The 13,122-nt window shown below is 43.0% G+C and overlaps 1 protein-coding gene across 1 annotated transcript in view; it reads left to right on the top strand.

The window, feature by feature from the left end:
- Positions 1-13,122, top strand: part of LAMA3 (laminin subunit alpha 3) — a 238,643-nt gene that overhangs the window by 168,611 nt on the left and 56,910 nt on the right. The window contains 3 exon segments of the mRNA XM_036874222.1: positions 2,175-2,284; positions 4,722-4,802; positions 11,261-11,367. Coding sequence (XP_036730117.1) covers positions 2,175-2,284; positions 4,722-4,802; positions 11,261-11,367 — 298 coding nt within the window.

A 13,122-nucleotide genomic window follows, 5' to 3' on the forward strand; every position in this document is an offset into this window, starting at 1 on the left:
GGTTAAAACCATCGGACATAATCCCTGGTCTCAGGAGGCTTGCTGTCTCGTGGGGGGATGTACCTGTGTGCACACATGCATGTATGCACCTGCACACACGTACACACACGTGTACAGGCACACAGGTGCCGCTCAATGGCAGGCAGTGAGTGCTGGCACTGCTCTCCGTCGTGGCCCTCGTGCGGGAGCTGAGGATGCAGCCCTCATCCTCAAAGAACAGAAACGAGGAAACCAAGCACCTTCCACTAGCAGATGGGACGGTCTGCAGATTGGCCTCCGCCTCTCAAGGTCCAGAGTCAATTTTAAAATCTGGGACCTTCACACATGTGCAAATCTCCCTGTCGTTTCAAGAATAAGCTTTGACGTGTGAAAAGAAAGCAGCCCAGTCCCTGGGCAGTAAAGCAGTGTGTGTCCAGTGGGGAGGGAGCTGGAGGTGGTGATGCATCCCGTGGGTGCTGTGGGCTGGAGGGAGCGCTGATGACGGGCTCCCTTCTCTCCACCAAGGCCCTGCCTCTCCCTCTTCTCCTGGCCTGCTTTCTCCCCACTTCCCCTGCCTTCTGTGCCCAGTCACCCCTCATCTTCCCCTCCGTTCCCAGTCCCTTCCCCTTTCTCTTCTCTTCGTCTCTCTTCAGTTTTCCTCCTTTTTATTCCCTGTTGCTGGAGCCTGTCTCCCCGTGCCCCCAGGATGATTTATCTGCAACTCACAGCTGACCCGGGGCCCCCCTGAGGCTCACAGCCCGATGTCCACACTCCTCGGGCGGCCTCAGGGCCCCCTTGATCTGCGCTGCTGCCTCTCCCGCCGCATCCCGCCCCCTTGCACTTCACCCTGGGGAATACCAGCTGCTTCGCATTGCCCACACGCGCCGCTGTGCTCCTGCAGGACTGAGGTTCTGTGCACACTGATCCATGTGCCCAGGATGCCCTTCCCCGCTTCTCCACCCAGCTCATTCCTCTCCTTCTGTCCCCACGCAGGCATCATCCCCTCCCCTGAGGCGCCTCCTGCTCTTGTGACATGCTGCCACACCTTTGTCATCGTCTTTCCCACATTATATTGAAGATGTCTGTTCACAGGCTTCTGTCTACCCCTGAGTCAGGGTACTGATCCATCTTTGCATCCCTGGTACCTAGCATAGTTGGGCATCTAGTTCGTGCCCAGTAGATGTTTGGTGTCCCATGGAGTTCGAAGAGCACATGCTGTGGGAGTGGATATGGATTCATTCATTCATTCATTCACTCATTTACTTATTCACAGTAAAACAAGGAAACCTGATAGGCAGACGCCTCAAATTTGCAGGACTGAGGAAGACATAGTTTCCGGGGCAGATACTTTCAACTGAGGTTGAGGGGCCTTTCAGACATTCTTATGGGACTTTATCAAGCAACTCATGTTCTAACCCCCTTCTACACTCCTCTCCCTGTGCCCCCAATAAAGGACCAGAGTTCAGAGGGATTTTTCGTAGGATACAGGTGGCCTCACTGCAATTCTTGTTTCTCCACGTTCTTGTTTCCCCAGTGTTTTCAGCTCAGAACTAAGTAGAGACAGGACTAAAATAGCTCTCTCCAGGCAGTTCTTCTTTAAAATTGTCATTTGGAGTTATAAAAGAAAGGAAAGTAATGTGGAAAGGTAAACACTTAGTTCAAAAGAACAGATGTTTCTGAGAGAGTCGGGGCAGCCGAGCAAAGTAAAGGAAGCTGCCAGCACCCTCATCTGACGCCCCTGAGAGACTCCTCTGTGGATCCCACAAATCCTCCCAACAACCTTGGAAAGTGGGTATTATTTTAACTGTACATTTTAAGAAAATTAGAATTGTATGTAAATCACACACCAGTAATAATTGATTGATAAAAAAACACTGAGGCCCAGCGAGGTGAAGGGACTTGCCCAAGATCCCACAGCTACTAAATGTTAGAGTGGGATTTGAACCCAGCTGGTCTCACTTCATTTCATCCTGCCTCCCGATGGTAACACCAAATAGCTAACAGAAGGGCACTTCCTTTTTTTAGCACCAACAATCATTGGCTAGATAGGAGAAGCATGTGGTTAGCGAAACCAACATCACTCTGTAGTGTCAGCAGATTTGAGTTATAATTGTGTGAGTAATTAAGAAGACAATGATCTCAATAGCAGTAAAGGTAATAGGCTGTTATTAATTTTACTCTTTATCTGTCCCAAGAGCTGCCAGCATAACACTGCTGGGGAACACTGTGAGCGCTGCAAAGAGGGTTACTATGGGAACGCTGTCCACGGATCCTGTAGGGTCTGCCCGTGTCCTCATTCAAACAGGTACTGTGGAAGTTTGAAAATAATCTATAGAGAGAGGAGGTAGTTTGGTGGGTGCCTAGGACTGTGGAGGGGGTGGTGGGAGGGAAATGGGAAGTGACTGTTGAAGGGTATGAGGTTCCTTTTAGGAGTGATGAAAACGCTCAAAAATTGCAGTCATGCTTGTACAATTGTGTGAACATACTAAAAGCCATTGAATTGAACATTTGAGATGAGTGAATTTTATGGTATGTGAATGCTATCTTAATAAAACAGTTTTATTAAAAAAAGAATAAACAAGAAATGCAAACCAGAACCAAAACAAAAACAGACTTTCCAAGTTGTATGCTTCTGGGTTTTGCCTTTTCCTCTTTTCTTTTGCTGTTCATTCAGCCCCATCATGAGGCTGCCCTTCTCTGGATGCTGGGGAAACTGCCGTAAAGAAGGCTGGCAAAGGCTCCAATCTCATGAGGCTTTACCTGGAGAATATGAGGAGAGGGGTGGGGGTAATCATCACACTCAGTAAATACGTGCACAAATCAATCTGAAGTATAATTTCAGATGGAGATAGGTTATGCCATTGATAAAAGGGTTATGTTATGGGTAGTGAGTAGATTCTTTACAGAGGGTGGTAGGAGGGCTTTCTGGAGTTGTTGGACGGGGACCAATGAACAATGAGATGGAGTAAGCCATGGCATTATGATGAGGGTCCAAGGCAAGGAAAAAAAAAAAAAAACAGACGAGAAAGCCCCTGTGATGATGGGTTTGTGGACAGTAAGAAAGCAAGAGTGGCTGGATGGCAGTGAGAGAGAGACGGCCAGGAGATGAGGTTGGCGGGGCAACCAGGATTCAGATCCTGTACCTTGCAGGCTAGAGTAAGGCCCTTGGATTTTATGGATCTTATCCTCAGTGTGATGGAAGCCACAGGACAGTTCTGAGCCGCAGAGACATGTGATCTGCATCATCATCCAGGCTCCAGTAAGGCCCGTTGACTCTGTGGGTAGAAAGCCACCATTTTCCTTTCACGATAATCCAGGCTCTGCTTGGCCTTGGCACTTTGTCACAGTCTTGCTCATCATGACGTGTTCACTGTGGGTCCAAACAAAATATAACAGGTAACTAAGTGAAGCAAGATTTGGTTTGAAAATCAGAATGATGCTGATAAAGTATCAGTAGTGCACAGGCTCTGGAACAGTTATGGACCACAAGGCTGATTGATAATTAGCCGAGTTAGCAGAGAAATTGGGCAAGTCAAAATTATCAGAGGTCACCTGCCCAATGTGGCTTTTCTGGAGATGTATATTTGAAATGTGCATCCTGGTTTACTCTCTGTGTATTTGATACTCGTTAAACCTGCCCAGTCCTGTGGCTTTATTTGTAAAGGGATCTATCACTTGACAGTTGCCCAGGCTTGTTTGAACAGAAGCTAGAGAGAATAAAAAGCAGCAAGATTTTCACGGGGTGAAATTTTGGGGGGAAAGCTGTTCATCTTTAGTTGCAAAGCATATTATCATCAAGGTCAGCTTCTAGCGTCTGTGCAGTTTAAGTAACATTCAGTTCCTAAGATTTATCAGTAAAACCCTATTTTTTCTAATTCTCCTTCTGGCGATATTAATACTGCTGACAAATTTCTAACTGTCCCTTTAGAGGTGTAACTGTATCTAATTGGCCAAGAGAAGCTCCCCAAATAAGAATTCTTTTACCAGCCAAAGATAAATGGAGTTATTTCCCCTCAGATTTATGTCAGTGTAATGTTCAGTAGTCACAGACATTCCATAAGGAACAAGACTTTTTCATGGTCTCTTCGTTTAATTTTTTTTTTAAAGAAGCTTCTCAAAATACACCAGTTAAGAACTGAAAGGGAATTGAAATTCCAACAGCCTGATTGGAAAAGTGTGGAAATCCCCAACAGCTGTGCCCACAGAAATACCTGGGCATTGAGCATGCTCTGTGTTTTAGTCGCCTCTGAGGCTCTGAGGGCCTGGCCCACCTACCACTGTTTCTTCCCAGAAGGGATTGTGCCCAATATAAAAGAACTAGAATAAACAAGGAGAAAAAATTTTTTCTTTAAAGAATCAGAACTCTCTGTTCTTTTTTTTCTGCCTAGACTTGTTTTATTCCTTCCTTGTTAATTCTGGAAAAATGCTGTCCTAATCATCTCTTCCAAAGTGTGTTACTTTACTCTGTCTTAAGGGAAGGAATGTATTTCTCCAAGCCAAAAACTGAAACCAAGTAAATGCCTTCAGTCCTTATTCAGCCAAATTTGCCTGATGTCAGCTGAAGGCATTCATCATTATCTCTACAAGTCTTGATGGGCAAAATTTTCTTCACACAAAAGGTAGCCAGACACTTGGTTTCCAATTTCACTTAAGGCAAGTCAGGTTCTTTGTGGCAAAAAATAATGAGCGTAAAGTCTATCAGCTTATGTTTTTACTGGGGCTTTTCAATGTCTTTCTTCAAGTTTTGCCACCGGCTGTGTTGTGACTGGGGGAAAGGTGAAGTGCTCCTGCAAACCTGGATACACAGGAACACAATGCGAAAGGTGGGTGCCGCCCCTCCCCCACCCCCTTCTCTCCTCCCCCGTCTTGCAGGTAGGGGTGGGCTCCTTTGGCACGCTGCTGCAGGCACCCTGGCTGTAAGTGGGGCTCTGCTGGGTTGAGGCTCAGAGCTAGGGCTGGGGCTGCTGGTTTCATTGAGGCTGGAAAAAAGTCTCTTGGGAAAAATACAAGCCTGCTCACTTAGTAAATCATTAACTTCCTTCTCTTTCTTGTTGTGTACCTGTTTCAGCCATTTGAGAACGAGGTCCAATATGTCATAGTCCTGTACGCTCCAGCAAACACCCGTCTATATACCTATATATACCCCTACATACCCCTACTCCCAGGCACACCCCTACATACCCCCCCCCCAACGTGTATCTATATACTCGTACCGCCATATAAACTCATCCCTACATACTCCTATCCCCACGTATACACATACCTACTTGCCTGTACACAAACGTACAACTCTGCCTACTCCTACACACGCACACATATCAGCAGCCCTAGATATTCCTGCACACACACCCCTCTTAATGCCCACACGACATTATGAACACTTGCAGGACAGCCTGTGTCTCACTCATTTCTGAACCCCTAGTGCCTAGTGTGGTACTATTCATATAATAGGTGTTTGTGAAACAGAAGAATACATGTTACAAAATGGAAAGTACATACTTGATCATAAAGGGCCACAGAGCCAAGCTTTAGTTTTTCCTGAACAGTATTTCATGATTAGCTACTATGCCCAGGGCACTGCCAAGTATAGTGAAGGCTGTAGAAGGTACTTTGTCATCTAGAGGGGAAGAGAGCACACATATATCTGGAAAAGTAACAGTATAACAAATGAATCATATGGATAACATTTTAAAATTTAAAGTAACTTTAATATAAGATCAATACATAATTATTATAGAAATGATGTAATACAGGTGAGCAAAGAACTAATATGTACCATACCCCTGCAACTGCCCTATGCTCATGCCTGCCCACCTACAGTGCTTGTTGTATGTTCTTACAGATCAGTTCTACATGCATAGACTGTTTCTTAAAAGAAAAAGGTAGATTCCTATTTTGCTTTCTGTTTTGTTTTCTCACCTAATAGTATGTTAGTAGTACATTTCCGTATTAATAAGTGTTCATTGATAACATCATGTCAGGACCAGGAAGTTCCACTGAAGTTCCATAATCCCCCACTACTGGCCTTTGAAATAGTTTTACTGTTTTTCATTCAAAGCAGCACTAAAAGTGAATCCTTTTAGCTAAATATTTGTGTACATAAATCCTCAAGATGTAATTATAGAAGCGATCCCTTGGGCCAAAGCCTAGGGACATTTTTCAGGCTTTTGATACATTTTGCAAAATTACCCTCCAGAAAGATTGTATCTGTTTACCATCCTACTAGCAGCAAGAGAGCAACTGCCTGCCTCCAGTGGATACTAAGACTGTTCACTTTTTTAAAATATTGCCAGCTTGATAGGGAAGCATTGTATGTCATTTTATTTTACATTTTTTGGTAATAATTAGATTGGATTTTTTCATGTGCTTATTGACCATTTATAAATCTTTTTTTTTGAATTGATTTCCAGGTCTTTTACCCATTTTTTTCTAGTGGAATGTTCTTTTATTTTTTTGTTGATTTGTACAAATCTTTTAGAGGAAACTAATGCTTCATACTATATATTGCAAATATACTTCTCAGTTTTGTTTTTCATTTGTGTATTTTTTGGTTTTGTTTTGTCAATTCTAGATCTGCAATAGTTAAGTTTTATTATATTTGTACCTACTCTTTTATTCTTTAGGGTTTCAGCCATTAGTGTCATGCTTAGAGAGGTTATTTAAATGTTTATGCATATTTTGTTTTAGTACTTTTCTGGTTTTATTTCTTACATTCAAATCTTGATGTTGGTGAAAATTTGGAACCTCAACTTTTTTGTGGTATTGCATCTCACAGGGCAGATAGATTTAGGGTCTACATGTCAGGCAAAAATTGACCGGAGCTGGAATAACCTTGAGTATCCCAGTGTCCCATGTCTCAGTAATACAGGGGCCATGTTGCATGAAATGCACATGTCATTTGGTTACACCCAGAACCACGCTCTGTAGGGTGAAACAGCCACTCTAGGAGAGGCACAGGGAAACTAGACCAGCTGGGGGAATAGCAGGTTCACATCTCTCATGTCACGCTCACTGCAGGACGTGTGCTCACGGAGTGATGGGGACAGTCACTCCAGCTGTTCTTCCCTTACACTCATGCTCTCACCCTCTCATCCCTCTTTGGCTAAGTACCTTTAGTTGAATTCACTAAAGCTAAATGTGTACAGAATTTCTTTTTTTTAATTAGGGTTTGATTTCAGATTTTATTTTATATTTTAGTTTTTATTTATTTTTTTGGCTGTGTTGGATCTTTGTTGCCGCGCGCAGGCTTTTTCTAGTTATGGTGAGCGCGGAGCGCGGGCTTCTCATTGTGATGACTTCTCTTGTTGCAGAGCATGGGCTGTAGGTGGCTCAGTAGTTGTGGCTCACGGGCTCTAGAGCACAGGCTCAGTAGTTGTGGCGCACGGGCTTAGTTGCTCCACGGCATGTGGGATCTTCCCGGACCAGGGCTTGAACCCCTGTCCCCTGCATTGGCAGGCGGATTCTTAACCACTGCGCCACCAGGGAAGTCCTGTAAATGTGTACGAAATTTCTATACGAACTTGGATTTGTTTTGTACATTTTATTTGGTTCTTGTGCCATTATCACTTCTGTATCATTTCTGAAACTATAAAATGACTTTGACTATTTGGTTAAGCAAGGCTCCCCTCGTAACCCTTATTTAAATTTTTTCCTGGACCATTCTGGCATATTATTTTTCTGGATAACTTTAGAAGAATTTTACTTAAAAATAAAAAACAAAAACAAAATTAATTCAACTGGATTTCATAGTAAGGGAGGGCTACTCTAGACTGGGTTATCTGAAACATTTTATGGACAAGGTGGGACTTAGGTAGGTCAAAGGGATGAATAGAACCCAGTGGAGCTGGGAGGTGGAGGGGGAAGGCAGCTCAGGTCAGGGAAGTAATGCAAGAAAGTCCAAGGGCCTAGAGTGTACCTGCCACGGGTGGAAGGAGGCAGTGCCTTGTTATGGGCATCAGCTGAGGGTCTGGACACTATCCTATGGTAAAAAGGAGCAATTCAAAGTTCTTCTATTTTTCATTTCTGCAGGAGGAACATTGCCCACACTTGCCTCACATCTATTATTCATTCTTTCCTTCAATGAAAAATGGATGGAGATCCTAGTATATGCCTGGCCCTGTGCTAAGCATTAGAAACACATCAGCAACCAGAGCACAGACTCTGCCCTCAAGGGGTTTCCAGTCTAGTGGTGGACAGAGGTACAAATAAGCTGTTAGAACAGAGAGAGAACATAACCGGGCTAAATCAGGCTGCAGCAGGAGGGGCATCAACCAGCCCTGACGGGTGAGGGACGGAAGGGGCAGCTACACTGAGACAGCAAGGACAGCTGGGGTGGGGAATGGGCTTGGGAGGGTCTTCCAGGCTCCGTGATCTAAAAGCTATGCGACTCCCACCTGGGAGAGGCTTCCTAATTTAATCCTCCTTATGGTTCTGCACAAACAGTGAAGTGGAAAACAGCACCAGGCTGGAGGAGACATCCATTTGACAGGCAGCTGATTTGAAAAGGGAAATTCTTAACTAACAGTTTTCTCTGCTTAGGTTTGTTAAGTTTGATGTCTCAGGAAAGCAAGCTATTGTTTTTTTTTCTAAAACTTTTCCACAGCTTAATGCCATTTTAATGTCAAATTTTGTCATTTCTTAACACTTATTGAGCATCCACTCTGTGCCAGGCTGCCAGGCGTCATCTGGCACGAGTGGTTAACTATGCAATGATAAATACAAGCACAGAGTACGGTGAAAAGTAAGCATATATGCAGGAGCTAGCTGGGCAAAGGTGGGGAGGGAATAGGAAAGGCTTCCCTCCTCACCCCGTGCTCTGGGACACATTTCTCCCTTGGCCACTCAGAGCCACAGATGACAGACGTGCTGTCTGCTCTTTATTTGCTGTACCAATGTCATCTATGAAATCAGGAAGTTTTAGTTTAGTCCATTGTGTTTAGCACTACCATAAAATGAGAATAAAAGAACCAGTTATTGCTCATAATCGGTAACTAATGCTTTGCAAGATTAAGGAAGAAGCAGAATCAAACTTCCTGAATATTTATGTAACTTTAAATTAGGTATTTTGTAACTATGTATCTTTTACATAGAAAGTTTAGATATAGGTGAGACATCTAAAGAAAAAGTATTTTAAACCGAGATCTTTTGCGTAGCATGGTTTGTTAGGCAGAATATGGGGCCGGTCACTTCAAATAAAGCCCTATTATTAGGACAACCTGCTTAGTAGACTTGGATAAGCCACCTCAGCTTAGTTACCTTCTTGATAATTAGGGAATACATGTGTTTTCTGCTTCCTATCCATTTTCCGAAATGTAGAATTCCAAATGACACCAATTATACATACGTACATATATGTGAATATTTCATCATGTCTTAAAGTAGCAGTAGCTACCTTTTACTGAAAGTCTACTATGTGCAGGCATTGTACTAGATTCTTTACTATATTATCTTTTATCTTATATCCATCCACCAAAATAGGTATTGTTAGTACAATTTTTCATTCATTCATTCAGCATATACTTATATCTGACACCTAATATGGGTCCAGGCATTATCCCAGGTGCTAAGGATGCATCGGTGAGCAAAACAGCCCCCCCCAAAAAATCCACATCCTCATGGAGCTTAACATTTTCATAAGAGGAATAGATGAAGAAATGGAAGCTTGAGGGGTCAAGATAACAGCCCAAGATTACATGGACTGTGGTGGAGATGGAGATCTAACCAGATCTTCCTGATTCAAAACCCGTGTCCTGACTTCCCCGGTGGTCTAGTTGGTAAGACTCTGCGCTCCCAGTGCAGGGGGCCCGGGTTCGATCCCTGGTCGGGGAACTAGATCCCACATGCCAGCCACAACTAAGAAATCCACAATCCTGTGTGCTGCAACTAAGACCCGGTGCAGCCAAAATAAATAAATAAATATTTAAAAAAACCCAAAAAGATCCCATTCACTTTGTTATACAGCAGAAACTAACACACCATTGTAAAACAATTATACTCCAATAAAGATGTTAAAAAAACAAAAAAACCCCCAAAAAAACAAAAAATCTGTGTCCTTTGCACTATATCACCAGTTTATCCATTGGTAAAGCATATTTAAATTGCCTCAAAGTTCTTTGATGAAAAGCTTAAATTTGAGAAAGTCAAATGCCATATTTCCTTGATTCTATCGATTCCATTGATGATAAACCACCACACACACATCAATTTAATGACAATTTAGGGGGGATAGAGTGGGAGTGGAATTTTGCTAATGAACAGAAATATTTTAGTTTACATCCCAGTTCCAGAAACATTAACATGTGTTTGTGTAATTTTTTTTTTATTTTATTATTTATTTATTTATTTATTTATGGCTGCGTTGGGTCTTCGTTGCTGAGCGTGGGCTTTCTCTAGTTGCGGTGAGCGGGCTTCTCATTGCGGTGGCTTGTCTTGTTGCGGAGCACGGGCTCTAGGCATGCAGGCTTTGGTAGTTGTGGCACACGGACTTAGCTGCTCCGTGGCATGTGGGATCTTCCCGGACCAGGGCTCGAACCCGTGTCCCCTGCATTGGCAGGCAGATTCTTAACCACTGCGCCACCAGGGAAGCCCTGTGTTATTTTTTGAAGAAAACAGAAACTCACAATCAAGGAAATATGATCTTTTACCTTATAAATAAGGAACTGAATTCTCATCACTAAATCATCTAGAATAATAAAGGCTCAGGCCAAGGTGGCAATTGTAACTGCTCAGTTGTTTAAGCCCCTTATGTACATCACTGCAGCAATTAGAGCAAATAAATGTGAATTATGCAGACTTGAAATACACAATAGGAAATATTAATAAAATCCCCCTTTATGCAAAGTATTGAAATTATATGAATTTTACTTTAATTTTTTTCTTTGAGGAAATTAGCCATAAGTTAAACAGTGTGTATTTGTGTGATATCTTCAGGAACACAACTCTTGCGTAAAATTCACCCACCCCTGATTTCCGTATTGGTCAAACCACTGGCTCCTATATGCATTTTGTTCATCTGCCGTTTGGCTGTCGGGATGATTGAAGACCTTGTCATCTGGGGTGTCAAGGAGGAAGGGAGCAACCTCTGCCTGCCTCCCCTCCTCACCATTCTCATTCAAGTCATAAATGGCTCTGTACTGAGACACATTCACTCTTGCAAATCTATGTCAGCCCTTCCTCTCATAGGGTTACAATATCCCAAACAGGGAGCTAGAAGTTGAGAAATTGGGTGGAATAAATGATGAGCCCTTTGGGTGTTTCCCCTCTTTTTCTGTATTCTGTGTAGGTGTGCACCAGGATATTTTGGAAATCCCCAGAAATTTGGAGGCAGCTGCCAACCATGCAGCTGTAACAGCAACGGCCATTTGGGCAGTTGTGACCCCCTGACGGGAGGTAAGATCGACTCACACCTCTGTTAACCTACCTTTATCAAACTGGTATAAAATAGCTGGCAAAGAAGCCAAGCACACATTTTCAGCAAACACACACACAATTCCAGCTAACAAGTTGTCCCCTTGTTTTGACAAAGTTGGGAATGCTTAGGTAGTATTCACAGGTTTGGTGAATAACTTACTTCAAGTAGGTTTTTTTTTAAGGTAAATTGTTTTTAAAACTTCACTAATTATAGCCAAAATAATTTCAGACCCTATTTTGGTGATTTTTGCTGAGATCTCCCTTTGACATTATAAGGTAATCATTTCATCAGCTTCCTTCGTGTATGTATCTGAAGAAGTCAGAGTGCTCTTTCTCTTAAAGCAATAACTGTTCTAGGATGTGGGTGTATAATTGAGATGGATTTTACATACCAAGGAGAAAACATTAACTGGGAGTTAGTATAGGTTCATTAGGAAAAAAAGGAAGTTGGAAAAACAGGAAGACTCTCCACGTCCTTCTTTGATGGAGAATATTAATGTGGTTTATCAGGAAAATGCCATTGATATAGTGCAATGCCAAATCCTTAGATAAAATCTTTCATCTTATAGACAAGATGAAGAACTAAACCCTGGATGTGTGGATTAGATCCATTCAAGTGACTGTTCCCAAAGGAATGCAGAGTAAATGGAGCCTTATCGGTCTAGAACGAGGTGTCTGTTGTCACGTTTGGGGCTTCATCTGGGCTCCGTCTTGTTAAACATCGTTGACTTGAATGGAAGTATAGAAGGCCTGCCCACCCAGTTATCAGGTGACACAAAGTTGGAGGAGCTAGCAAATGCCTCCTATGACACATTTAGAATAAAATAGGGCCTCAACAGCCTGGAATGAGGAGCCAGTTCTAACCAGACAAAATTATGTTGGGGTAAGCATGCAGTCGGTCCTATAGTTGAATGGAAAAAAAAAATAAGTTTGTGATAAATGAGACATGGCTAAGGTTTCAGTCAGCAGTGAGTTCAATATGAATCAAGAGGGTAACGTGGCCCCTTAGACGCCTTGTACTATCTCCACTGAGTTCTAGTGTGCAAAACCAGGTGGCCTGCCATTGTTCCCTGGTCCGCTGCCCATGCAAGTCCCCACGGTGGGCCCGTGTCTTTACAAGGCAATAGACAAGCTACAAGTTTGTTCAGAAAGAAGGTGAGGCTGTGAAGGGACTTGGAGCTCTGTGACATGAGGAAGGACTGACAGACCAGGACGGTGGAAAGGAGACTTGGAAAGGACGGATCTGAAAGGCACATGTGTGGGAGAAGGGTGGGTCTTGTTCTGTGTGGCTTAAGGTATGGAGAACTCACATCCAGGAGTGGAAGCTAGAGGGAGATCTATTTTAAATCATTCTGAAGAAGAAGTGTCAAATGCTTAAAGATGAGAAGGACTGGTTTAAAAGGAGGTGAGTTCTACTGTCACTGGAGGTGTTCAGGAGAAGTTTCGACATCAGACACATCGTACTCGTGAGATGAATGCCTTTTCTAATAACAAAAGTAACCAACCTGAAATGAGGATGGGAACTATTTGTTCTAGAAATGGAAGGAAATGCTCACATGTGAGACACGTTTGTTCCTGTGAGCTTTTTTCCCTCTTTTTCATTCTTTCTTTCAATTAATAACGTACAGATTCCTTGGTGGTCAAAACTCAAACTTGTTGAGAAAATTGCACTGATAAATCAATCCTCCTCATAAGCCAAGTCCCCCGTATATTGTGTTTGCAGGAGTTTGTGAA

Source organism: Balaenoptera musculus, chromosome 14 (assembly GCF_009873245.2).
Source record: "Balaenoptera musculus isolate JJ_BM4_2016_0621 chromosome 14, mBalMus1.pri.v3, whole genome shotgun sequence".
Taxonomy (NCBI): Eukaryota; Metazoa; Chordata; class Mammalia; order Artiodactyla; family Balaenopteridae; genus Balaenoptera; species Balaenoptera musculus.